At 39.7% G+C, this 26,480-nt stretch overlaps 1 protein-coding gene across 1 annotated transcript in view; it reads right to left on the bottom strand.

Moving 5' to 3' along the window:
• LOC126106334 (tetratricopeptide repeat protein 27) overlaps window positions 1–26,480 on the bottom strand; it is a 115,114-nt gene that overhangs the window by 63,549 nt on the left and 25,085 nt on the right. Inside the window, exons 6-7 of the mRNA XM_049912583.1 lie at window positions 21,272–21,387; window positions 5,132–5,198 (exon numbers count right to left, since the gene is read on the bottom strand). Coding sequence (XP_049768540.1) covers window positions 5,132–5,198; window positions 21,272–21,387 — 183 coding nt within the window. The remainder of the gene's footprint in view (window positions 1–5,131; window positions 5,199–21,271; window positions 21,388–26,480) is intronic.

Below are 26,480 nucleotides of genomic sequence, written 5' to 3'. Positions count from 1 at the left end.
CTATCTGCAGCTTGGAATGTCTTTCTTATGAAACTATCTATCTTTTCCTATATTGTTTATACTATGACTGAAAATATTTCTACCATTGTACAAAAGATCTCAAAATACATACTGTTGGCCTTCTATTGCCCAAAAAATGATTGATGCATTGTAAAATATATCACTATCATTTGCCAAGTTCAAAAGCTGAATTATGGTATGCAACACCTTGTTCATGTGTTCATTTGTTGATCAATGTGTCTTCCCACCTTGTTCATGTGTTCATTTGTTGATTAGTGTGTCTTCCATATATAAGAAGTTAATCTTTCTTCATGCCACTGTTTATATCCCACCCATAATTTCCCACTGCTGTATCAAAATATTAGGGAAAAAATTACTAGAAACGTTTACAGTGAGGGAAGACCAATTTGAATAGGAATAACTAGAGCAGAGCTAAGATACAAATAAATATACAAATGATTACTAACACGTTTTTAATTTTTTTTAATCAAAGAGGGAAATGGAAATTAAAGGTAACAGGAACCAGCTGTGATGAGAAGGGATACTGTCCCAACACTGTGTTAGTACACACAGAGTGTAGGAAACTTCTAAAAAAGAAAGCATAGATGAACTAAAAGCACAACATTGGGTAATAAACACTGACAAAAATGAAAAACAGCAAAACTCCAAAGAAATAATGTGAATAAATAAAAAACAAATGGTGGCTTTGTAGCATTTATTATATTCAACTTACAGTTATAAAAAACATATCAAATAAAAGAACAAACACAAACAATTTTGTTTGTACAGGGCTTATATGTGGACATGGAAAAACCATTCCCGGATTTCCCAGTTAGAAAATACAGTTCTTCCCAGGTGAAAACACATTTTTCCCATGTTAAGTAACAGTATATTGTCCCATGGAACTGTAAAACTTATCAATCCTTTGAATGTTAACATTTTATACATCATCGGTGTATAACTTCCTGCCTCCACTTCAGAAAAACAAAAACAAAAAAGTCTTGGAAAGTCATGTATGCTGCATATTTTCATATTATGATTTACTGCATGTTTTCGTAATAACGAAAGTGTAATTTCGAATTCCACCAAACACAGTACATTAGTTTCCACAGCATTGAAACTGAGACTGTGATGCCCTTTTGTAAGCTCATAATAGCTCTTGTCATGTGATCTCGCTAGCTGATAACGGCAGATATTCAGAGCACAGGACATGAGATATAGTCAGCCAATAGCAACATCACTGTTAAGTAGCGCAAATACACAAATAGGAAAAGTTAATGGTTTGGTCTCTCTCTCTTTTTGGCATGTGTTACACTTTAAAATACATCACACAAACGTGCCAGTAAAATTTAAGATAATGACACAAATGTCTGGTCTTCTGGGCTCGAAATTCTTCTAAGTGGCCAGTCCTCTGATTGTTAAGTTTTAAACGATTCATCTTTGAAAGTAACGCTTTTCAAACCACCATTTGCAATGTTTCCCCATACCTGTTAGAAATAGGTTCATTTCAACAGCTGCCAGGGAGTGCCGGAAAACAGGCATTACTGTGCTTGTGCGGCTACTATAGCGTAGGAAGCCCGTATGTTCCTACATTTTGCATTGAGATATCTTACGTCATAAAAGAAACAGGACATCAGAGGGTATTCCAAGAGCATCGGAAGTTCGTAAACCATAATAAAATGTATAACTCGGCTTGAAGTGCACATCCATATGTCCAGATTCACAGTAAAATAGGCTCCAACGTGATATTAAGCTTTTCAGTGAAGTTTGCGGGATGTAAATTTTCTTAGAGTACCGGTACTGTATTATTTCATGTTTGAATCTTTATTATGGTAAAATGCCATACATATCAGAAGATGAAAACATACACTTGAAATTCAGCAAACAGTTGGAACTTGCCTACACTACGGAACGAAACGCTTCGTTTCAAATAAATTGACTGCCTCAGCGGAAATGATTAATAAAAGCCCGATTTCCCTAGCAAACCAACAAAAATAACTTCATTGCTCTGCAAGGTGATTATTGATCAACTACCAAAAACGTGGAAATAAACTCAGAAAACCAAAACATGTAATATATTTCAGCCTTTCTTAGTTATGTAAACGTGTTTTAATTCACTCGATAGCTCCCAGAAACAGAAATCCATTCTGTTTTCATTTTTTGTGGGAGTTGTACACAAAGAGGAAACAGCAAATCACTAAATGTGAAAACAGGTCACGTGGAGACTACCCCCTACCCCAGTACAACTCAGACCGCTCTGCACATACGCGAATCTGGCAGCTTGGGCGTGCCAGAAAAAATTTTTGTGGTTTGCATCTGGCTTCAAGTAGCCATAGAAGCGGGAGAAGGTACTGCGCATCTGCAACTTAAGTGTGCATGCGCATGTGCCCACTGGCAACTGCTCAAATAAACCTAATGCAAACAGTTGTGACGTCATGCTGATCAGAAGCAGTTTTTTGTTACGAAGTATTGCATAGTCTTTATAGTAAGGCCTTCGACACATTTTGATGTTGGCAGACGCTTCTGTGTGCACGGTGTTTTGTTGTAAATGAAGCATTTCCTATGCAACTAAAATTTTATTTTACATCCAAAAACAAAGATGATGTGACCCACCAAACGAAAGCGCCAGCAGGTCGACAGACACACAAACACAAACATACACACAAAATTCAAGCTTTTGCAACCAACGGTTGCTTCATCAGGAAAGAGGGAAGGAGAGGGAAAGACAAAAGGATGTGGGTTTTAAGGGAGAGGGTAAGGAGTCACTCCAATCCCGGGAGCGGAAGGACTTACCTTAGGGGGAAAAAGCACAGGTATACACTCGCTCACACACCCATATCCAACCGCACATACACAGACACAAGCAGACATTTGTAAAGGCAAAGAGTTTCGGCAGATATGTCAGTCGAGGCGGAAGTACAGAGGCAAAGATGTTGTTGAAAGACAGGTTAGGTATGAGCGGCGGCAACTTGAAATTAACGGAGGTTGAGGCCTGGCGGATAACGAGAAGAGAGGATATACTGAAGGGCAAGTTCCCATCTCCGGAGTTCTGACAGGTTGGTGTTAGTGGGAAGTATCCAGATAACCCGGACGGTGTAACACTGTGCCAAGATGTGCTGGCCGTGCACCAAGGCATGTTTAGCCACAGGGTGATCCTCATTACCAACAAACGCTGTCTGCCTGTGTCCATTCATGTGAATGGACAGTTTGTTGCTGGTCATTCCCACATAGAAAGCTTCACAGTGTAGGCAGGTCAGTTGGTAAATCACGTGGGTGCTTTCACACGTGGCTCTGCCTTTGAACATGTACACCTTCCGGGTTACAGGACTGGAGTAGGTGGTGGTGGAAGGGTGCATGGGACAGCTTTTACACCGGGGGCGGTTACAAGGGTAAGAGCCAGAGGGTAGGAAAGGTGGCTCCACCAAGAGTGTCTTTCTGCCGTCCACCTAACCTTCGTAACCTCTTAGTTCATCCCTATGAAATCCCCAAACAACCTTCCCTACCCTCTGGCTCCTACCCTTGTAACCACCCCTCAAAGTGTCAAGCTTTGAATGAGATTCAAATGCTCCACAGTTTAGGAAATAATTTGAAAGAGATTCACACACACACACACACACACACACACACACACACACACACACACACACAGTGATTTAATAAAACTCATAACACATTCTCACACGTAATGAAGTTTATCTTGCATAAAAGGAAATTTCCTTTGAAAGTAACAATACTCAAACCACAATTCCCAACATTTTCTTGTGACCGGTTAGAAATGTAAACAGTTGTGACATCACACTCATTGTAAGCAGTTTGTTGTCATGAAGCACTGCGTAGTTTTCTTCATACGGCTTTTGGCACATTTTGCTGTCAGCAGATGCTTGTGTGTGCACTGAGTTCTGTTGTTGTGAATGTCGCATTTTCTTCGCAACTAAACTTGTTTGTGCTTTATTGCTGCAGTATTATAAAGTAAAATTGCTCATAAGATTATCACTTCTTATCAGTCAAAATTACAAAAATTTAACTGAAAACTACAACAATGAAATATTCACAGAATTCTAAAAAAGACATGGGATTTCCCAGATTTCGAGGGCATATGCACCCTGTTATGAAGGATATATTGTCATAAAGATAAAATTGTTGTAGTACTGTATACTGCAGTTTCAAAGCCCACATTAAATTTCAAGTAATAATCGCTAAACCATTTAAGAAACAACCGCAAAAAGTCACCTAAACTAGGAAGGTACATGCTCAGAAGGTGGAGACAGCAGAACCTCTGGTAAGTATCAACTGATTAGGGTGAAAGCTCAGAATAGACTGCTAGGGCGAAAGCTCAGTAAAGATTGCTCAAGTAATTCCCATCTCTGGAGATTTGGAAACGCTGGTGTTGAGGACAAAGGAATGAAAATTAGTGTTTAACATCCCACTGGTGATGGAGTCATAGGAGACAGGGCACAAGGTATTATTTGGGGAGACTTTCCGCCATGTCTTTTCATGGGAAACACCCCACATGTCCCTTAATCAGTTTGGAGAAGGATACAAATATATTTGCCTAGTGCTGAAAATGTTTGTATCATCCAATGTGTTAGATGGTTCAGTAGCTTTATGTTCCACATTGCAAAAGATCACAGACTGCACCTTTTATATTGCAGTATCAATAATGTAATGTTTATATTCGCACCAGGACAACAATTTTCAGGCAATAAGAAGCTAGAAAGAGAAATAACATGAAGCCAATATTAAAAAGTAGCAGACAAAAGAGCTGGTAGAATTAATACACAGTCAAACAGAGATACACAAACAAAAAAACATAGAGAAAAAATTACAAAATTGTGGAGAACAGCGTGACAAAAGAATCTGTGAAATCAGCACAGTACATTACTAAATGGGAAATTGCTATTTGCAGTGCAGAGGATATTTATTTCAAGATAAACAGGAAGAGTATGATTTCTACTCACATAATAATAATGTTGTTCAACAGCTAAGAGGTTTACGAACATGCAAGTGGTACTCCTCTTAAATATAAACAGAAAGCTAAAAGAGTAATGAAGTTTCACAGAACTGTCACAGGGGTAGTTCACATTTATAAAAACTTCTAAAACAAGTAGGCAACAATAAAAACAGTATCTACCTCTAGGTAAGGCATCAGTTCCTCATCAGCAAGTCTGTCCTTGGGTTGAGATTTCTGGGTTTGGACACTGGAACAGGAATACTAAGTATGGTAACTAATTATGTTAGCAACCAGTAACATCTCAAAATGGCACTTCTTAAAATTGTTCATCTGTAGGCAGCACATCAGTCTACTACAAGCAAATACAGGAAAAATATGCAGAGGATTTATGATTTAAAAAATGGATATATACAGGCACAAACAAAAAAAAAAATTCTCTCGAAAATTGCACTAGCAAGCATTTTTACAAGCCAAGTATGTACTATAGTTTTCACTATTATGAGGTTATACACAAAAGTTCCTGCTTCTTTGTGTTTCCCAATACACTCATCTCGAATCATTGTGGATAGTGGCTGTGAGCTGAGTGGTTTGGTCGGTTTTCGGTGAGTGTACTTCCATTATCATGTTTCTATACGTGTGCGGTTTTTGTCATGGTGACACAAACGAGCAGTGTGTCTGTATAAAGATTTATAAATTTGAGACACTGCTGCAGATACACTTCACAGGTTGAAGTTAGCTTTTGGACATAATGCTTCAGGTCACACACAGACTTACAACTGGTATAAGTGTGTGAGAAACGGACGAACATCAACTGGTGAAGACAGTCATATCGGTTAGCCATCTGCTGAACTTCACAGCAGAACACGTTCCGACAGTGAGGGAACTGATTCTTCAAGATCATAAACAGACCATCCGATACCTCTGAAACTCCTTAATAATAATTTATAATACATGAAAGTAAACTGCCAGGAGAACTGAACACAAAAAGGAATACGAAGAATTCTGTGCGACAACTGATTTGAGACAATCGGAAGCAATACTGTGAAGAAATCTGCAGAGGACTTACAGATTGTCTGAAGACGATCCACACTTTCTTTCAGAGGTTGTCACTGGTGACAAGAGCTGAATTTACGGCTACAATCCTGACACTAAGCAGCAATCATTATAATGGAAAATACCTTCTTCACCAAAAGAATGCCTCTTTTTTTTACAGAACTGTTCATAAAAGTTTAGTCAGACCATCAGTAAAGGTATCTGCTGAGAAGTTCTATGATATTTGAGGAAGGACATGAGGAGAGAACATCTACAGCTGGCTATTTCACAATAAAAATGAATGACTGCAAATGCCCCACACTATTCATAGATTTTTGACTCAATTAAAAATGACAGAGAATGGGTAGAAACTTGGCTGACAAAAAAGAAAGCAACAGGAGCACAAATAAATGAAATGAATTTAGCATACAAACTACGAACATCCACATTTCGACTAATGCAAAACTGAGACATTATCAGACAGTCTTCAGATAGCCAAAACGAAAAGAAGAAGAAGATACCAAGCACTTTAGCAAAGACAGACTTCCAGGGTGCATTTCAGAAGTGGTGGCAATATTGGAATTGGTGTATTCATCTACATCTACATGGATACTCAGCAAATCACATTTAAGTGCCTGGAAGAATGTTCATCAAACCACCGTCACAATTCTCTATTGTTCCAATCTCGTTTAGCGCGCGGAAAGAACGAACACCTATATCTTTCTGTACAAGCTCTGATTTCCCTTATTTTATCGTGGTGATCGTTTCTCCCTATGTAGGTCGATGTCAACAAAATATTTTCGCATTCGGAGGAGAAAGTTGGTGACTGGAATTTCGTGAGAAGATTCTGTCGCAATCAAAAATGCCTTTCTTTTAATGATGTCCAGTGCAAATACTGTATCATTTCAGTGACTCTCTCTCCCATATTTCACGGTAACACAAAACATGCTGCCCTTCTTTGAACTTTTTCGATGTACTCCATCAGTCCCGTCTGGTAAGGATCCCACACCGCACAGCAATATTCTAAGAGGATGGCCAAGCATAGTGTAGGCAGTCTCCTTAATAGATCTGTTACATTTTCTAGGTGTCCTGCCAATAAAACACAGTCTTTGGTTAACCTTCCCCACAACATTTTCTATGTGTTCCTTTCAATTTAAGTTGTTTGTAATTGTAACTCCTAGGTATTTAGCTGAATTTACAGCCTTTATATTTGACTGATTTAGCATGTAACTGAAGTTTAACGCATTCCTTTTAGCACTCATGTGGATGATCTTACACTTTTCGTTATTTAGGGCCAACTGCCAATTTTCGCACCATTCAGATATCTTTTCTAAATTGTTTTACAGTTTGTTTTGATCTTCTGATGACTTTCGTAGTCGATAAATAACCTTTGTCATCTGCAAACAACCTAAGACGGCTGCTCACGTTGTCTCCCAACTCGTTTATATAGATAAGGAAAAGCAAAGGGCCTATAACACTACCTTGGGGAACGCCTGAAATCACTTCCGTTTTACTCTATGACTTTCCATCAATTACTACAAACTGTGACCTCTCTGACAGGACGTCACAAATCCTGTCACATAACTGAGATGATATTCCATAAGCCCGCAATTTCACTATAGGCCACTTGTATGGTACAGGATCAAAAGACTTCTGGAAATCCAGAAATACGGAATCGATCTGAAATCCCTTATCAATAGCACTCAACACTTCATAGAAGTAAAGAGCTATTTGTGTTTCACAATAATGTTGTTTTTCTAAATCCTTGTTGACTGTATGTTAATAGAACGTTTTCTTCGATGTAATTCATAATGTTCATACACAATATGTGTTCCAGAATCCTGCTGCATATCAGCATTAATGATATAGGCCTGTAATTAAGTGGATTACTCCTACTTCCTTTCTTGAATATTGGTGTGACCTGTGCAACTTTCCAGTCTTTGGGTACGGACCTTTCATCGAGCGGACGGTTGTATATGATTGTCAAGTATGGAGCTAATGCATCACTTCCAAATGGGACTACTTTGAAGGTGATGATGCAGAATAATATCTCGGCATGAGATAATAGTATTAATTAAAACATTTTGGAAATTTTTGGATATCAGTTTGTTATTAACAGTTTCTGGTACGGCAAAGTGTTAAGATAAGAATCTGTCAGATCCAAGCTTATTACAAAAAAAAAAACTACAACAGCCCTTATGGTGAAGGAACAAGACACAAATTACAGAACCAAATAGATGACTGTCAGAGCATACTTATCAATGTGTACAATTATGAGACTACACATGGAGCTCAAAGACCATGCAGGACATGCTTTCTTGTTCAACAGTAGAGTAAATGCTCAGTTACTAATACTACTAGATCAGTAACACAAATACTTACAAAGGAACTTTCTCAGGTGTAAAACTAGAGAGGGGGGGAGTTGCATTTAAAAGGGGCAATACAAATGCTAATGTATTTTTTGCATTTTTGGCCAATTTCACTTTAAAAAGGTAAAACACACCCTGAAAGGTAATTTGGCACAATAAGTTTAGAGGGAATATCTTTAAAACCATGATGTATAAAAATGTGCTTCATACAAAAGTTGAAATGTGACTAACATTCTTAAAAAGTATATAGGGTGGTCCATTGATAGTGACCAAGCCAAATATCTCATGAAATAAGCATCAAATGAAAAAACTACAAAGAACAAAACTCGTCTAGCTTGAAGGGGGAAATCAGATGGCGCTATGGTTGGCCCACTAGATGGCACTGCCCTACATCAAACGGTATCAACTGCGTTTTTTAAAATAGGAACCCCCATTTTTTATTACATATTCGTATAGTACGTAAAGAAATATGAATGTTTTAGTTGGAGCACTTTTTTCGCTTTGTGACAGATAGCGCTGTAATAGTCACAAACTTACAAGTACGTGATATCATGTAACACTCCGCCAGTGCAGACAGTATTTGCTTCGTGATACATTACCCATGTTAAAATTGACCGTTTACCAATTGTGGAAATGGCCGATATCATGTTGACGTATGGCTATTGTGATCAAAATGCCCAACAGGCGTGTGCTATGTATGCTGCTCGGTATCCTGGACATCACCATCCAAGTGTCCGGACCATTTTCTGGATAGTTACATTATTTAAGGGAACAGGAAGTGTTCAGCCACATGTGAAACGTCAACCACGACCTGTAACAAATGATGATGCCCAAGAAGGTGTTTTAGCTGCTGTTGCGGCTAATCTGCACATCAGTAGCAGACAAATTGCGCAAGAATCGGGAATTTAAAAAATGTCGATGTTGAGATGCTACATCAACATCGATTGCACCCGTACCCCATTTCTATGCACCAGAAATTGCATGGCGACTACTTTGAATGTCGTGTACAGTTCTGCCACTGGGCGCAAGAGAAATTACGGGACGATGACATATTTTTTGTTCTATTTAGCGACGAAGTGTCATTCACCGACAGCGGTAATGTAAACTGGCATAATATGCACTATTGGGCAACGGAAAATCCACAATGGCTGCGGCAAGGGGAACATCAGCAACCTTGGAGGGTTAATTTATGGTGCGGCATTATGGGAGGGAGGATAACTGGCCCCCATTTAATCGATGGCAATCTAAATCGTGCAGTGTATGCTGATTTCCTATGTAATGTTCTACCGATCTTACTACAAGATGTTTCACTGCATGATAGAATGGCGATGAACTTCCAACATGATGAATGTCCGGCACATAGCTCGCATGCGGTTGAACCGGTATTGGATAGCTTTTCATGACAGGTGGATTGATTTTTCCTATCATGATCCACCGACAACGCCTGAAACATGCATCAGCACATTGTCAATGCATGTGTGAACATTACGGAAGGCAAACTTCTCGCTGTTGAGAGGAATGTCGTTACACGTATTGCCAAATGCATTGAGGTTGACGGACATAATTTTGAGCATTTATTGCATTTATATGGTATTTACAGATAATCACGCTGTAACAGCATGCATTCTCAGAAATGATAAGTTCACAAAGGAACATGTATCACATTGGAACAACTGAAATAAAATGTTCGAACATACCTACGTTCTGTATTTTAATTTAAAAAACCTACTTGTTACCAACTTTTCATCTAAAATTGTGAGCCATATGTTTTTGACTATAACAGCGTCATCTATCACAAAGCGAAAAAAGTGGCTCAACTAAAACATCTATATTTCTTTACGTACTACAAGAATATGTAATAAAAAATGCGGGTTCCTATTTAAAAAAACTTAGTTGATATCTGTTTGACCTATGGCAGTGCCATCTAGTGGGCCAACCATAGCGCCATCTGATTTCCCCTTTCAAGCTAGACAAGTTTCGTTCTTAGTAGTTTTTTCTATTAACGCTTATTTCGTGAGATATTTGGCCTGGTCACTGTCAATGGACCACCCTGTATAATCAACTTTTGTAATAATTTGAAATGCTACAAAATACCCCACCACCGTTAATTAACTTTACAAAAATAAAAACTTTTGTTACAATATTATGAAAAGAAAAGTTGCCAGTCACCATATACTGGAGATGCTGAGTTGCAGATAGACACAACAACAAAAAAAACACAAATAAGCTTTCGGCCGGCAAGGTCTTCATCAAAAATAGATGACACACACACACACAAATGCAACTCACACACACGACTTCAGTCTCTGGCAACTGAAGCCGCACTGCGAGCAGCAGCACCAGTGCACGATGGGAGTAGCGACTGGGTGGGTGTAAGGAGGAGGCTGGGGCGGGGAGGGGGAGAGATAGTTGGGTAGGGATGAGGGACACTGTTACTGGGGAATGCGTGGGAACGAGGTGGAGAGAGGGTAGGGCAGCTATGTGCAGTCGGGAGGTTAGATGGAGGACAGTGGAGGTGCAAGGGGAGGGGGGGGGGGGGTGAGGTTAACTGGAAAGGAGAGAAGTAAAAAGACTGGGTACAATGGTGGAATGAGGGCTGTATAGTGCTGAAATGGGAACTGGGAAGGGCCTGGATGGGTGAGGACAATGACTAATGAAGGTTGAGGCCAGCAGGGTTACGGAAATGTAGAATATATTGCAGGGAAAGTTCCCATCTGCGCAGTTCACAAAAGCTGGTGTTGGTGGTAATGATCCATATGACACATGATGTGAAGCAGTCATTGAAATGAAGGATTTTGTGTTGGGCAGTGTGCTCAGCAACAGGCAGATACACTGTGCAGAATTTGATGTACTAAAGAATCGGCCGCAAAGATTTTCAAACAGAGAAAAATTTTCGCCTAACTCTCATTCAGAACATGTTCTATCATACACAGTCTATTATTTGGTTCTTGTTGATCATTATCAAAGAAAGCAGCAGTGTAAGTAACACCAAATAGCAGTTTCTTGCCATTGTTTCGCTAATGAGACAATTCCCCCCTCTCTCCCTCTCCCTCTTTTTTTTTAAAATAGAAAAAAAGCGGCAGTACCATGCAAGCCATGCCGCGAGCGGCGACAGGCCGTAAACACACATTATCAGAATGCGACAAACAATGCATGACACAGTACAGTAATGCATTTTCAGCTTAGAGTGACGTAAACACCTATAACCCCACAGAAAACGGCACTTATCAGTTCAAAGCAAAATAAGCAATCAATTCAAACCAGACGAAGCACGTGAAAAAGGAAGGGTACCCGTATAAATACGGACGGAGCGCCTGACGCATAGCAATGGCTACTTGGTAATGCTTAACTGCTAAGCTTACAACTGGAACCAAACTACTGTAGCTGTATCCTCATTCATTCGACCTAAATTGTGTCTCATATTACGATGGACCAACTTTGCTTCGATTTGGAGGTGCGGCCTAAAACCTTTCTGTCCCCTTGAATTTCGAGTCTCAAATTTCAGGTGCGGCTTAGATTCGGGAAATTTTTTTTCCCTTTATTTCGAGTCTCATTTTTCAGGTGCGGCTTAGATTCGAGTAATACGGTAGCTTGTGACTGGACTGGAGTAGGTGGTGGCGGGAGGATGTATGGGACAGGACTTGCATTTAGGTCTATTACAGGGCTACAGGGATATCACTCATGAGGTAAGGGGTCGGGAGCAGGGGTTGTGTAGGGATGGGCGAGTATATTGTGTAGGCTCAGTGTACAAGAGAATACCACCGTGGGAGGGGTGGGATGGATAGTGGGCAGGATATTTCTCATTTCAGGGCACAACGAGACATAGTCGAAACCCTGGCAAAGAATGTAATTCAGTTGCTCCAGTCCTGGGTGGTACTGAGTTACGAGGGGAATACTCCTCTGTGGCTGGAGGTGGTGGGAAACTGGAAAGATAAGGCACAGGAGATTTGTTTTTGTACAAGGTTGGGAGGATAATTACAGTCTGTGAAGGCTTCAGTGAGACCCTCAGTATATTTTGAGAGGAAGCACTTGTCACTGCAGATGCGAAGCCACAGGTGGCTAGGCTGTATGTAAGGGACTTACTTCTTGGTATGGAACAGGTGGCAGCTGTCAAAGTGGAGGTATTGTTGGTGGTTAGTAGGTCTGATATGGACGGATGTACTGATGTAGCCTTCTTTGAGGTGGAGGTCAACATCTAGGAAGGGGGCTTGTTGGGTTGAGTAGGGCCAGGTGAAGCAAATGGGGGAGAAGCTGTTGACGTTCTACAGGATGTCCTCACCCTCGATCCAGATCGCAAAGGTGTTATCAATGAATTAGAACCAGGTGAGGGGTTTACGATTCTGGGTGTTTAGGAAGGATTCCTCTAGATGGCCCATGATTTTCCATTGTTTAACTTGTTTAACTTTTGTTACAACATAGATTACGGAGGATTTCGTGCCACATCCATCCTTGTCCAATACCCCTGTCTTCTGAATTACCATTTTTGGAAAATAAGCTGTATACAATATGCTGTCACAGCATTTTCAACATACATAATTAATACATCTAAGTAATATTTACTTATCTAATTATTTATTTTACCTATTTTTGATTCATGTTTTAAACTGTTATTTTATGTTTTTATCTGGAGTGATTTTTTTTTTTTTTCAGTTTATGGTTTCACGTGTGTATTTAGTTAATTGAAAGTAATAAGTAAACCTTTATTACGATAGAAAATAGTTCCAATAACGATAATCTGTACAGAAATGAAGGGTCAAGGAAAAGATTTAGCTAAGTCTTGTTTTATAAATTCAATGAAAGAAGGGGCTGAGCCAATGAATTCAAATTTAAATAAACATTGAATTTTCCTCTATGACTTCACTTAAGAATCAAACTGCATTTAAAAAGCAGTTCGAGATTGCGTTTTATGAGAACTTCAAGCAATATAAAGACTGTCATAACATTTTCTGCTTCCAACCCACAAAAATTTTCCAAATTGTGCCTCACGAGAGATGGGTAGTAGGCCTGAAAATACATTCATGTTCAGGAAAAAATAGCAAACCTTGAAAGATTAGAGATAGGATGTTCTTATTGAAAGGACACGTACATTAGTATGGTCTGCAGAAATGATTAGCATTTCAGTCACCTCAGTTCAGCACGTGTCCTGTGCACGGTAGGCACAGGGTCCACCACGGTCGCTGATACCTTGTTCCGAGTGTGATGGCATCAACACGACTAAGGTGCAAATGGTGTCCTGTGGTATAGTCATCTACGCTGCATTCATCTGGTTCCATCTGGTGGTTGGCATTGGATCACAGCACTGCATACATCGCTTCACTGTATCCCACACATTTTTGATTGGCGACAAGTCTGGTGACACGGCATGTCAGGGCAAAAGTCTGACATCCTGTGACACCAATAAGGCACCTGTGCGTGCATTATCGTGAGGTCGTGTATTGTATTGCTGAAAAATGGTGTCCGGCTGCTGTGCAGAGGGTATGGCACAGGTCATGGATGTCATTCACATAGGTCACACTGGTCACAGTGCCCTGGAATACACCAACTGTGATTTGTGGTTGTACCCAATAGCACCCCACACAATAAGACTTCTACTTGGCACTTTATGTCTTATGTGAATACAGACACAGTCATTCCATACACCAGTGTTACCTAGCATGTTTCTACACATTCATCAAAGATAGGTAGAGAAGTGGACGAGGCACAAGTAACCCGTGCCGTAATAAATGGTGACAGACTGTCGCCCCTGATAGTGTACAGTGTATTACAATATTCCACTGCTATGTCATTCAGATGAGGTGTCAATCTTCTTGGGGGATGGTCTGGATGGTATGACCTTATCCGTATCGTCGTGTTCTACCGCCTTCCGTGAACCATTCTATACATACCCGTCGCAGTGCTGAAGTACTTCGTCCCACACAAGCAGCAATTTCCTGGATGGATGCATCACATTCTCTTCACTGATTTGACAGCACAGTTCTCGCATACGTCTGCGAGGCATCCTGCACGTCTGCTCTAGCCACACTGATCCATTACCTTCAGTTTATAGGGACCACGAGTAGGTGGTGTTGCACCGTGATATCGATGTTGACCACAAACCTGCACACCGACATGATTCAAATGCTCATCATTTCTGTAGAACATATTACTGTACATGTCCTTTGTTGAATATGAACATCCTATCTCTAGTTGTTCAAGGCATTCTGATTTTTCTGAACATGAGTGTATAAAATACAATAATTCTCAATTTGAAACTGTGACTAGTAGAGAGTGAGAGAGAGAGAGAGAGAGAGAGAGAGAGAGAGAGAGGGGAGGTTTGGGGTAAGGTTAGAAGATTATCGTACAGTCTTACTGGTACAAGAAAACTCGGACAAATCAAACTCTAGTCTAGGTTCCTCAGCTGAATGAGTCGATCTCAAATGCAGCAGTTCTGATGCTCCTTTATAAGTTGTCCTGAATTTGACAAGCATTGGGTGAGTTCTGCCTATGATGAGTGCTCTAATTGAACGTGTAGGAAGGGGACGCTCCATAAAATTGGAACATGAATCTCTCTCTCTCTCTCTCTCTCTCTCTCTCTCTCTCTCTCTCTCTCTCTCACACACACACACACACACACACACACGCGCACACACACAAAGCCATGCCAAGCTAATTGTAACAAAATGCAATAAAGAGAGGAGCAATAACTTATTTTTAGTCCAATATACCGTATTTCGCTCTGTGATTTTCTACTAGACATAATTAAAGACACCAGGTTATGGGTGCAGGAAAACGCACACATACAGTATCTGTTTCTGGTCTGTGAATCCATTGCCTTTGATTGGAGTTTTATTCGTGTGAACCTTGACGCTCAAGTTCTGGAACCAACGCATTTCACTGGTCTAATGTGGAAAACCTTAATTTTTGTTTTGAACTGAGTATTATAAGTTTGACTTACATTCGGCCTACAAGAAGATGGATAAATTGAAAATGGAATTTTTACAGTCAAATTTCTGGATACTGTACAACTGTGAAAATATCAGTTACAAATTATTTTTTGTGCTGAAAAAGTGCTCGATATTGTCAATGGGAAACTGAGACCTAATGAAGATAGCGAGAGTCAAACCACTTGGGATGACTTAAATGCAAAGGCGATGTTCATTCTATTAACTGCGATGGAATTTGACCAACTGAAATCTGTTATGACATGCACAAATGCAGCAGAAATGTGGGCCAAACTAAAGATAGTTCATGAACAGCAATCCACAGTTAATAAAATGGCCTTGAAGTAGAAATTTTTTGACTACAGAATGTCGTCACCAGTAACAATTGCACAACACACCAGTCGAGTCGAGTCCTTGGCACAAGCATTCGCTGATATTGGAGAACCTGTTACAGAACTGACAAAATGGCTACAATTTTGCAATTTTTTCAACTACCTGGGACTCGTGTGCTGAAGAACAATAAACTTTTGGTAATTTGACTTTAAGGTTATTGGAAGAAGAACAAAAACTTTTACAATGTGATGGAAACGCAACAGCCTTCACAGCAGTCAATGTGGACAAAACACGCAAATTCATTTCAACTACTGGTAACAACAGTGCATCCAACATGGTCAGTAGAAAAGATGTTGAATGTTATTATTGTCACAAAAAGGGACGTTTTAAATCTGAGTGCAGAAAACTTTTAGCAAAACTTAATACGAAAACTGACACGTCTGAGCACCATGCTTTGAGGGCAGAACATGAGTATGTTTTTGCTCCAGGTTGCGAAAACATCTGGTTAGCTAACAGTAATGTGTCAAAACATATGACGTCACACAAAGAGTGGTTCAACACATTTAAGCTAATTCAGTCAGATGATTTATTTGTTCAAATTGGAGACAACTTGATCATCAAAGCAGGAGGCACTGGATTAATTGCAGTATTGTTATTAGTTAAGGGCAAATGGCAACCTCGCACTTTGGAAAATACATTGCATATTCCTAAGCTAAAGAAAAATTTATTTGAAGTGGGAGCAGTCACAAAAAGAGGAATGAAAGTTGTTTTTGATGACAAGAGAATGGAAGTTCGCAGTTCAGGTCTAATAGCAGCAGGAATTAAGATGGACAATCAGTGTTACCAAATTCTGTTTAAATGTCCAGATGTACTACAGGCAAATACTGTTTCCCTGAATTCCACCATGGCCTGGCATGAGAGACTTGGCCACATTCATTTCAGTGGTCCCAAGAATATCGCTGATCTGAACTTAATACCTGGTTTCAATATGAGGAAAGGTGAAAATTTTCATTGTGAACCGTGCCAGTATGGCCTCTGCAACCCAGATTTAAAAAAAAAAAAAAAATTACAATCTCCTGCAATGTCTCTTTCAATAAAGAACACACTTATAGCTTCAATATAGAACAAAGATATACTAAATTTTACCTGGGAGACTATGCTGCAGAAGATGTTTAGGAGGTATCTGAACAGGATGATACTGGTGAACATATGAAAGAAAATCAAAGGATCAATCTGAGAGAGTGGTCTAATCTGTGAGCACCTGCTCGTTTTCAGGACCGAGATATAGCTTGTTCTGCCATTATCTTTTAACCTCAAAATTTTGAAGACCCAATGGCATCAAAAGAGTCATCAAAGTGGAAACGAGCAATGGGAGAGAAAATGACATCCTTGAAGAAGAACAAAACTTGGGATCTAGACCCATTACCACACAACCGCAAGGGATGTAAGTGGGTCTATCATATAAAGCAGAATTCTGACAGAAAAACTGACCGCTTTAAAGCTAGATTACGTACAAAAGGTTATTCACAACGAGAAGGCATTGACTATGAAGAGACATTCTCTCTTTTGGTCCAATATGATTCAATCAGAGTTTTATTAGCCATTGCAGCGCACTGAGGTATGGAAATTAGGCACTTTGATGTTAAGAATGCATCCCTGAATGGGGATTTGAAAGAAGTAGTTCATATGGAGCAACCAAAAGATTTTGTTGTAGAAGTCTCAAATAATGTTTTCAAACTGAAGAAGAGCAGAACTAGATCTCAAAATCTTCTCACAAAGTTCTTCCAACGTCGTAACCTATGTACATCCAACAGCTCTACCTGTCCCGTCGAGCCTTTTGGGATCACCAGATGAGCAAGTTCCTTGTCCTCAGACACAACACTCAAAACAGTTTTTTCACGTTAAACACCCTCTTTCCACACCTTTAAAAGAAACTAATCGAGAGTTTCTACCAAGAAATCAAAAATCTCTTTTTGAGGCCCCAAATGCTCTTGTGACATCACTGGAATCTAGTAAACTAACAAGTTTTCTATCCCAATGCACGAGAAAAATCTGTATTATTTTTTAGATTGTTGGAGTAGTCAATGTGAAAGGGCAAGGAGCTTGTTCATCTGGCAATACAAAAAAGCTCGACAGGACAGTTACTGCCATTGGACATAAATGGCATACGATGTTGGAGAAACTCTGTGAGAAGATTTTCAGATTTTGTTCTGTTGAATGATTATGACTCCAATGTCCACTTAAGAAACAATACAATCAAACTTCTGTCACTAGTACAGAACTAATTCTTTCTGACAAGGTTTTCCAATCTACTGAAAAATGTCTGATACAAACCAGGATATTTAGAGGATTGACTGCCATAATCTGTGAATCCTGATGAATTTTGTTTTATACTGTGCTGTCTGTCACATGTATTATGTGAAGAAATTTCAGTCATTTTACATGCGTGGTGCAAAAAAAGTCATGTTTTAAGCATTTCTTTAGATAATCATTACTGTAATGATTTTGTACTGTAATAATGAGATACTTAGTTTTTTTCAAACAACAAAATACACATATGTAAAAAAAAAGAGCACATGAATTTCAAACATAAAATAAAAATTTTAAAAATGAAACAAAAATAATTAAACAAAGAACCAGAACAATAATGACTGTTCAGATATTTTTATTAGGCTTGTTGAAAATACTCCGACAGCACACTGTGCACAATAAATGAAAAATCCTACTTTGCTTTTTTTTGTACTGTATTCCTCTTATTGGGTTAACAGGTTTTCAGCTTACTAGGCCATCTTCAGACACATTCAGACATTAAATGTCTGAAGATGATCTTGTAAGCCAAAAACTAGTGAACACAATAAAAGTAATACTGTAGAGCAAAAACAAACTATTGCTTTTCATTTATTATGATGTTGCTCCACCAAGAACTGATGGAAGATCCAGTTAAGACTGCATACAGTTTATTTTCAAAAAAATTTCAGATGTAAGCTTTATAACACATAGATAGATGCAGCATGAAAGCTTCTTTAACTTACATTGTAACAAAAGTTTTCATTTTTCAAAATTAATTAACAGCGATGGAGTATTTTGTATTGCAAAAGTTGATTATACAGTTTTCTAGAACATTAACTACATTTCAACTTTTACACGAAATACATTTTTTCTATCTCAAGGTTTCAAAGTTATTTCTTCTAAAACTAAAAGGCCAAATTACCTTTTGGGGTGTGTCTTATCCCTTAAATGTGAAATTGGGCAAAAATGAAAAAAATATGTATCGAACTATTTTGACCCCTCTATATACATGCCTTCCATCATGTTACACCTGGGAAAGTTCCTGTGTCAGTTATTAATACTCCTAATGCAAGTTTTAAGCTATTAACACAGCTACACTATCTCAAAACACACATCCATTTCTGTCTACAATAAAAAGTAGCATATGAAAGATGAAGCTATTTTAGGATCTCGATGGAAGAATCTGGAAAGACCTCAATGATACAGATGAAATTTGTAGTCACAAAGACACCACTGGACCACATACAAAAACATAATAAAATGGATTGTTCAGGAAATTTAGTCCAAGGTTTAAGGGGCAAATACCTATTCCTCCTAAATTAATCTTAAAGTAGTTAAGAGTTACCAGAGAAAAGTTGCCACATTTTTTGTCAATGGCCATAAAAAAAATGAATTCCCTAGCCAAAGCACGGACGGCTCTCCCGTTAGCAAAATGGATGCACTCTTACTAAATTTTTTCATATACTTTTACATCTATACTATGTCATTTCATGCATCACTATTTCCAATCCAAACCTAGTGTTCTTTTCACCCTAGTTTGTGTTGAGTGTATCACAACATCTTGTCGTCCATTACTTCGACAATGAAATTCCGATCTCTGACGCCAGTTAGCCTTGGTATGCACCCACAAACAAGCACTTACTCACCCACATAATGGTTGGAATTATTGTTAAGTGTTTGGACTGAAGTCAAAAATATAATAGATGTCAGCAAACTATGCAATATCTTTAATATAGAAAAAAATCTCTACACCTATATGACTACCCTGCAATCCACACTTAAGTGCTTGGCAGAGGGACCACACAATGACTTTCAGACTATTTTTCCACTGTTGCATGAACGTTTAAGTCTTTCCACGTGAGCTCTGATCCCTGTGTGTGTGTGTGTGTGTGTGTGTGTGTGTGTGTGTGTGTGTGTGTACTGCTGACAAAGGCCTTAATGGCCGAAAGCTTTAATTGTGTGAACCTTTTTGTTGTGACTATCGCGACTCAGCATCTCCGCTATATGGTGAGTAGCAACTTTCCTTCTCTGGTATTGTAACATACAAATATGTCAAACAAATAATTGTGGCAATACATACAGCACACAATTGAATCATCACCGAAACAGGTAAAAGTTGTGAGGGCACTGACATGTGTCACGTGCATGCATCATTTTTGCAACAGACCAAACCATGTTATACTATATTTGCGACAAATACACGTTCCTAATAAACAGAGGAGTACATTTTATAGACAAATGGAGCCAGAATAATTGATGCGAGTGCAATGGAGTAACCTGTTGATTCCTATTAAGTATTTGTGCACACACACACACACACACATTTTACTTAAGTTTTAATGATGATGCAAATGGTATGCAGTATGTATTGTTTTGCACTCGGCCTCACGCACAGTAGCCGGAAACATACGGTGATTTACACTAAACAAACAGAGAACTGACTAAGGAAAACGCTTTGCACTGTGGAAGATTTCAAGACAGTTGTGCATATACTATCAAAAGTTTCCAGCACATCCTTGTGAAATATCACGATAAAAACTCACAATATGGCGACAGACGCCCTCACTCCCAGGTGCAACAATATCGTGGTTGACTAATACGTATACGGTTCATTTTTGTTGGTATCACTTTATAATGGGTACAAGGCTGAAACCAACTAGCTGAGATGAAATGATACACCACCTTACTTTAGACTGAAATGGCCTATGGGGAAAAAAAAGATTTTATCCTTTGTAATTTTTGGAGGCTATGACACTCAGGAGAAAGAAACTGAGTAATCATATCCATTAAATACCCACTGTATGTCCCTCAACAGCCATAAACTCTCACATCACCCAGAAAATATTCAATAACTTTATGGAGTCCATCTTGAAAAGAGCGAAATCAATCATAGAACCGAGATTATTTTACTGTAAAAAATAAACTCACAAGGAATTTGTAAGGACTATAACTATTTTACAAAAATTAAAATTTTATATTTCATTAGGATGATGAAATTGCTTATGAGTGCACTTTTAATGTGCAAGAGTCAGATAAAACTACAGGCACTTCTCCACACCAGAACCCACATTTCATCCCTTGTAACTATACTATCTCCAGAAATTTGAAGAAATGGAAAAAAAGAAGGGAATCCACATTGCACGAACAGATCATGGCTTAAATAACATTATTTGCAGATTTTGAGATGGTTTAAGGCTTCACATGCAGGAATGTGTACCGAGTTAAAAAGGTTAACAAACAGAAAAAATTAATAAATAAGTGGCTGACTGATCAACCATCACTTGCAAAATGCAATGCAAGCCTACAATTAAGTGCACACTTTTACTACTGTTAGGTACTCCAGAATTAGTTTTGCATATGTTAACAATGTTACACACAATGCACCAAGGATAACTGCCTGATCGGAGGGGCTCAGCTTGGGATATTCACCGGCACCACTGTCTTCTGCATACTGGATGCGGTTCAACCGGACATCGTCATCAAGTTGCAGGTCCTGCAGCAAAATGAAATGCAAAGTCATCTCTGATACAAAAAATATAATAATTAAAAAAACATTGCAGGGTTTGAATCATCATCATCATCATCATCATCATCATCATCATCATCATCATTTAAGACTGATTATGCCTTTCAGTGTTCAGTCTGGAGCATAGCCCCCTTATAAAATTCCTCCACGATCCCCTATTCAGTGTTAACATTGGTGCCTCTTCTGATGTTAAACCTATTACTTCAAAATCATTCTTAACCGAATCCAGGTACCTTCTCCTTGGTCTGCCCCGACTCCTCCTACCTTCTACTGCTGAACAGATGAGTCTTGGGTAACCTTGGTTCTCCCATGCGTGTAACATGACCCCACCATCTAAGCCTGTTCGCCCTGACTGCTACATCTATAGAGTTCATTCCCAGTTTTTCTTTGATTTCCTCATTGTGGACACCCTCCTGCCATTGTTCTCATCTACTAGTACCTGCAATCATCCTAGCTACTTTCATATCCGTAACCTCAACCTTGTTGATAAGGTAACCTGAATCCACCCAGCTTTCGCTACCATACAACAAAGTTGGTCGAAAGACTGAACGGTGCACAGATAACTTAGTCTTGGTACTGACTTCCTTCTTGCAGAAGACAGTAGATCGTAGCTGAGCGCTCACTGCATTAGCTTTGCTACACCTCGCTTCCAGTTCTTTCACTATGTTGCCATCCCGTGAGAATATGCATCCTAAGTACTTGAAACCGTCCACCTGTTCTAACTTTGTTCCTCCTATTTGCCACTCAATCCGTTTATATTTCTTTCCCACTGACATTACTTTCGTTTTGGAGATGCGAATCTTCATACCATAGTCCTTACATTTCTGATCTAGCTCTGAAATATTACTTTGCAAACTTTCAATCGAATCTGCCATCACAACTAAGTCATCCGCATATGCAAGACTGCTTATTTTGTGTTCACATATCTTAATCTCACCCAGCCAGTCTATTGTTTTCAACATATGATCCATAAATAATATGAACAACAGTGGAGACAGGTTGCAGCCTTGTCTTACCCCTGAAACTACTCTGAACCATGAACTCAATTTACCGTCAACTCTAACTGCTGCCTGACTATCCATGTAAAGACCTTTAATTGCTTGCAAAAGTTTGCCTCCTATTCCATAATCTTGTAGAACAGACAATAACTTCCTCCTAGGATCCCGGTCATATGCCTTTTCTAGATCTATAAAGCATAGATACAATTCCCTGTTCCACTCATAACACTTCTCCATTATTTGCCGTAAGCTAAAGATCTGGTCCTGACAACCTCTAAGAGGCCTAAACCCACACTGATTTTCATCCAATTGGTCCTCAACTAATACTCGCACTTTCCTTTCAACAATACCTGAGAAGATTTTACCCACAACGCTGATTAAAGAGATAACTCTGTAGTTGTTACATTTTCTGTTTCCATGTTTAAAGATTGGTGTGATTACTGCTTTTGTACAGTCTGATGGAACCTGTCCCAACTCCCAGGCCAATTCAATTATCCTGTGTAGCCATTTAAAACCTGACATTCCACTGATTTGATGAGTTCCGACTTAATTTCATCCACCCCAGCCGCTTTATTGCACTGAAATCTATTGACCATTTTCTTGACTTCGATCCTATTTCCATCATTCCTATCCCATTCTACCTCGAAATCTGAAACATTACTGATCGTATTTTCACCTACATTGAGCAACTCTTCAAAATATTCCCTCCATCTGCCCAAGGCATCCACAGGATTCACCAGCAGTTTTCCTGACCTGTCCAAAATACTTGTCATTTCCTTCTTACCTCCCTTTTGAAGACTGCTAATTACACTCCAGAATGGTTTTCCAGCAGCTTGACCCATAGTCTCCAACCTGTTTCCAAAGTCTTCCCAAGATTTCTTCTTGGATGCTGCAATTATCTGTTTGGGTTTGTTTCTTTCTTCAACATAACTTTCTCTGTCTACCTGAGTTCTAGTATGTAGCCATTTTTGATACGCCTTCTTTTTCCTTTTACAGGCTGCCTTGACTGTGTCATTCCACCAAGCTGTTTGTTTCTTCCTACTTTTACACACTACTGTTCCAAGACATTTTTTAGCCACTTCTAGTACTGCGTCCCTGTACCTTGTCCATTCCTTTTCCAATGACTGTAATTGACTACATTCAAGTAACTGGTACCTTTCTGAGATCGCTGTTATGTACTTGTGCCTGATTTCCTTATCCTGAAGTTTCACCACTCTTATCCTCCTACATATGGACCTGACCTCCTGCACTTTCGGCCTCACAATACCAATTTCACTGCAGATTAAATAGTGATCAGTGTCATCAAAGAATCCCCTGAATACACGTGTGTCCCTCACAGCCTTCCTGAATTCCTGATCTGTTATTATATAGTCAATGACAGATCTGGTTCCCTGCCTTTCCAAGTATACCGGTGAATGTTATTATGTTTAAAAAAGGAGTTTGTGATTACTAAGCCCATACTGGCACAGAAATCCAAGAGTTGTTTCCCGTTCCTGTTGGCCTCCATATCCTCTCCAAATTTACCCATAACCTTTTCATACCCTTCTGTTCGATTTCCAATCCTGGCGTTAAAATCACCCATGAGCAGAACACTGTCCTTGTCCTTTACTCTAACAACTACATCACTGAGTGCCTCATAAAAACTATCCATCTTATCTCGATCTGTTCCTTCACAATGTGAATATACTGACAGAATCCTAATTTTCTTGCTAGACACTGTCAAATCTATCCACATCAGTCGTTCGTTTACATACCTTATTGCAACTACGCTGGGTTCCATTCCTTTCCTGATGTAAAGCCCTACACCCCATTGTGCTATTCCTGCTTTGACTCCTGACAGGTAGACCTTGTATTCTCCCACTTCCTCTTCTTTCTCACCCCTTACCCGAATATCACTAACAGCTAAAACGTCCAGCCCCATCTTACTTGCAGCCTCTGCCAGCTCTACCTTCTTCCCAGAGTGGCCCCCATTGATATTAATAGCTCCCCATCTCACTACCATTTGTTTGCCGAGTCGTATCTTAGGAGTCCCTGGTTTGTCAGTTAGAGGTGGGACTCCGTCACCTCCAAAGGTCTGAGGCATTTTGCTCTGACTGTTGCCAGCATCATATTTAAAGTACCAGGGAAGCAGGTTGCTAGCCTTACTTGCCCCGGGTCCCATTGAGTTTTACCCCTAACGGTTGAGGGACTAACTGGTGGATTTGGTAGTCTTTGCCGTATGAGCACAAAGGTGACCACGACTCAGAATATGTCCGAGATGCCCACCCTTATTCCGAAGTAACTGGTATCCCGACTGTCGGGACCACTTACTTGGCCACTCATACGTTGCCCACGGTTCATGAACTAGGACACGACTACAGGAACCCACACCACGAACCAGGGTTTGAAAATATAATATAATTGGATAGATAAAAAATCTGTGCAGTGGTACGAGAAAATGCATCTGAAAGTTAAGGGAATGTGCAAGCTTTCAGAGCCAGTGGTTCTTTCTTCTGGCAGACGGGTTGAAGGGGAAGGAAGAGGGATAAAGAAAAAGGACTGGCGAGGTTTAGGAAATGGGGAGAGTTACAGAAAAGTTCCCCAGAACCCCAGGTCAGGGGAGACTACCTCGATGGCACGAGAATGAAAGACTGACTGTAGGGAGCTGCACCAGATGAGATTTTAAAACATAAGAGCTTAAAGGTGTGTATGGTCTGATCAGGATATTGTGAAGATAGGGAGGGGAAGGGGGCGAAAAGCTATCCTAGGTGTGGTAGGCAAACTGTCAGAATGGACCAACAACTGGCCAGACTTCACCTCAAGAAGCTATCCTACCTTCTCCTAAACTACCTCAACAGGGGCGTTTCCACTCCTACCTTCTCCAAAAATACCTCAATAGTTGTGTTTCCGTTCCTGTCCCTCTCCAGCTACCTAAACAGCCACACTGTCAACCACCACTCCTCTCCTACAACCCGAGTTTCGGCAACCTTCTTAACTCTCAGATGGTAACATCTGTCTCTTAGGTGGGTATAAAATTTCTTTACATTTAGTTGGCACATGTCCACTGCTAATTACATCTCATATTTCAGCTATGCTTAATTTGTGAGTTGACATTGTTATTGTGTGGATGTTACCATTCCATTTCCACAATAGTAGTGTTTTATTCATTCACATTCATCAGCCACATTGTCTCACAGACAGATGTTACTGCAAATTACAAGAGTTTTCCTTGATCTGATAGATGTTACGTTAAAAAATATGTTCTTTGTCCTATGCTCCCTCCGTTTCGGATATCTCATTACTACAGATAGCTCCTAGTGGAGGGATACCTCACACGTCACAAAGAAACAAAAGAATGGTGCAGTTGGCCATTGAGATTCCAAACTTAATGGATGATCTCAGAAAAACTATTTAAAATGTTTTTTGGCGAAGAGCAGAGAGATGGCGACAAAAAAAAGGAAAAGAGTGACACACGAGAATACAGGAAAAGACTATCGCTACTGACCCTACACAGAGAATGATGGCATATGAGTGCTTGGACTGTGGTAAGCCCAACTGATTACAGTGTTCCATGAAAATATGTAACTTGTGTAGAAAGTTTGTAATTTTTTACTTTGTGTGTGTGTGTGTGTGTGTGTGTGTGTGTGTGTGTGTGTGTGTATCGAGGAATCTGTGAAAACACGTCAATGTTCTATACAACAGCCTCATTACACACCACTCTCTGTCAATGCACTCACCACTCTCTCTGTATTTTTCCCCTCTCTTCTCCTCTCCTTTTCTGCTCCCAGTCCCCCAACCCTCCCCAATAGCCTCCTGATGCTGCACCTAGCATTTTTGCATTGTCACCTTCTGGTCCCTGCACACTTCACCAGACAGCACTCTTCTATTCCCTGATCCATACCCTGCTATTATTCCCCCTTCCCTGTCTCACTACCGATTGCTGCTTTTGCTCAATGCAAGAGTTGCAGTCTGGCCAGAGTGGCAAGAGATTGGGGACACAAGTATGAGGTGTTTTCTTGTGTGTGTGTGTGTGTGTGTGTGTGTGTGTGTGTGTGTGTGTGCGCGCGCTCATTCCTTTTGTGA

The sequence above is a fragment of the Schistocerca cancellata genome, chromosome 10 (assembly GCF_023864275.1).
Source record: "Schistocerca cancellata isolate TAMUIC-IGC-003103 chromosome 10, iqSchCanc2.1, whole genome shotgun sequence".
In the NCBI taxonomy this organism is placed as follows: domain Eukaryota; kingdom Metazoa; phylum Arthropoda; class Insecta; order Orthoptera; family Acrididae; genus Schistocerca; species Schistocerca cancellata.
The sequence above is the reverse complement of the archived record's forward strand: the minus strand, read 5'-3'. Positions and strand labels throughout refer to the sequence as shown.